This window comes from Brassica napus, chromosome C8 (genome assembly GCF_020379485.1).
Source record: "Brassica napus cultivar Da-Ae chromosome C8, Da-Ae, whole genome shotgun sequence".
Classification (NCBI taxonomy): domain Eukaryota; kingdom Viridiplantae; phylum Streptophyta; class Magnoliopsida; order Brassicales; family Brassicaceae; genus Brassica; species Brassica napus.
The window spans coordinates 7,366,866-7,369,400 of NC_063451.1; the positions used below are offsets into that span (position 1 = coordinate 7,366,866).

General features: G+C 39.7%; 1 protein-coding gene across 1 annotated transcript; it reads left to right on the forward strand.

The window, feature by feature from the left end:
• The first annotated feature begins 731 nt into the window (after positions 1-731).
• On the forward strand, positions 732-1,449 carry LOC125591817. The gene is made up of 2 exons (XM_048766683.1): positions 732-815; positions 874-1,449. Exons 1-2 carry the CDS (start codon positions 732-734, stop codon positions 1,447-1,449), a joined length of 660 nt encoding a protein of 219 aa, XP_048622640.1.
• The last annotated feature ends 1,086 nt before the right edge of the window (positions 1,450-2,535 follow it).

The window sequence follows — 2,535 nt, forward strand, 5'->3', positions numbered from 1 at the left end:
AAAATAGCACTCAAAAACTAAAAAGACCAAAATAGCATTTTATCTTTTGAAAAATTTAAATTTTTTTATTTTTCAAAATTTGAAATCTTATCCCCAAAACCTCACTTCTCAACTCTAAACCCTAAAACCTACCTAAACTCTAAACCCTAAACCCTAAACCCAACCACTTAAATACTATTTTTGTGACTTTTGGCTTTGAGTGCTAGATTGGGAACAAAAACTTGATTTAGTGCTATTTTGATATTTTTCTCATTTATTTTTAAGAGTTATTTCAGATAAAAAAACATTCAATAATAGTATGATGTAGTGTAATATTTTGTTACGGCATATGCAAAGAAAATTTATTGCAAAATTGTGAACGATGGCTTTTCAAATCGAATCCCTCTTATTGAAAAATATGGCCTATACCCTAAACTCTATGTATTAAACCTTAAATCTTAAACCATAAACCATAAACCATAAAATCCTATATTTTCCGTCTTTGTAATAGTATCATATACCGTATATTGTAAACGTCCCTTTCGGTATCTTGGTGTTCCACTTAACTCGAGGAAGCTTTCTTTAGCTGGCTGTGATACATTGCTGCAACAAGTGAAATTAAAGTTAAACTCATGGTCAGTTAAGTCCCTATCAGTTTTGGTGCTCCTCTTTCTCCTCCCAAAGACCTGCATCAACAAAATCAACTCTCTCTGTAGTACTTTTCTTTGGAAAGGGGATACAGATTCGAGGGCATGGGAAACTGTTACCTTAACGAAAGAACAAGGTGGACTTGGAGTGAAAGACCTGCTAACTTGGAACAAGTCATGTTGCTTGCGGTTAATATGGATGATCTTCTTTCGGCCTGACTCTGTCTGGGTATCCTGGTTCAAATAGGTCATTCTAAAAGGGTCATCACACAACTACTGGACTACAAAGCTGAGCACTGCCTACTCTTGGTTGGCTAACAAGCTGTTGAAGATGAAAAATGTTGTGTACCCTCTGATCCGCCTTCAATTACAGAATGGAGCCACTGCTAGATTCTGGTATGACAATTGGAGCCCGTTTGGCTGCCTTCATGATTATCTCCATGCTTCCAATTCTAGGTTTGGAATCCCCGCGAATGCAACGGTCGCCTCGTTATATAGGAATGGAGCTTGGAGACTTCCTCCTGCAAGATCAGATCATCAATTACAACTGATCTCCTATCTAACAACGGTTCAACTCACATATGATCACGATTGCTACCTCTGGGAGATGGAAGGGGAGATAATGCAGAAATTCGAGACATGGAAGGTATATCACTACCTCCGAGGGAACATAGATACAGTCAACTGGGCGCCGGCTGTTTGGTCATCAAAAAGCATTCCGAGGCAGTCGTTTCATTCTTGGTTGGTTGTGCTTGATCGTAATCCAACCCGTGACCGTCTTATCAGTTGGGGACTTCAAGTCAGCCATCTCTGCCTTCTTTGAAACCACTTATATTTGGAGTGCCCCTTTAGCTTTGCTCTTTAGTCGCTCGTTATTGAATCGTAAACTTATGCTCCAAGACAATGATCCCAACAAGTACTCACTTTATTAAGATCTCAAACTCAAACTCATAAGTTATGCCACAATCATAGCATCTCCTTATATATCTCATTTAAATTCCTAAACTCATTAGAAAACGTATCTTATAGATAACTCTCAATCTATATAATCCTAATCTCATTAGGATAACTTTAAGTTATCTTCAAGCTTAAGTCAACATTCTTCCCCTTAAGCTTGAACTCACCATTTGACACATCTTGAACTCCAATGAGACTTCTCATGTCTTTAAACTTGATTCTCCCAAGTGCTTTGGTTAGTATGTCAGCCTTCTGCTCTGTCCCGGCCACATGCTCAACGATCACCAAGCCCTTTTCAACGCACTCTCTTATGAAATGAAACCTTGTGTGTATGTGCTTACTACGTCCATGAAACACTGGATTCTTGGCAAGTGCGATTGCTGATTTGTTATCAATACGAATCACTGTTTTTCCGACTCCATCTTCAGTAATCTCTTCAAGTAACTCCTGCAGCCACAAAGCTTGCTTTGCTGTCTCTGTAGCAGCCATATACTCGGCCTCACACGAGGACAAGGCAACAATTTCTTGCTTCTGAGAGCACCAAGTTACAGGACAAGAGTTTAAGTAGAAGATATGACCTGTTGTGCTCTTGCCATCGTCAGGATCCACATTATAGCTACTGTCACTGTATCCTATTAGTTCCTTCATACCGTTGTTCTCATAGAAAAGCCCAAGAGAGCACGTTCCCTTCAAATACCGAAGCACTTGTTTCAGTGCAGCTCCATGAGAGCTTCTTGGATCATGCATGTAACGGCTTAATACTCCAACACACTGAGCAAGATCGGGTCTGGTATGAATCAAGTATCGAAGACAGCCAATGTTGCGCCTAAACTCTCTCTCGTTTATCGTTGCCTCCTCTGCACCTTTACCAAGCTTTAACCCTGGCTCCATTGGAATATGTACAGCGTTGCACTCATACATTCCTGCTTCTTCAAGTATTTTCATAGCATAT

Bases quoted from the DNA above. Each gene is read 5' to 3' on its own strand.
- LOC125591817 (XM_048766683.1), top strand. From the start codon at position 732: ATGGGAAACTGTTACCTTAACGAAAGAACAAGGTGGACTTGGAGTGAA. The intron at 816-873 runs GTTAATATGGAT...TGGTTCAAATAG, and splicing joins AACAAGTCATGTTGCTTGCG to GTCATTCTAAAAGGGTCATC.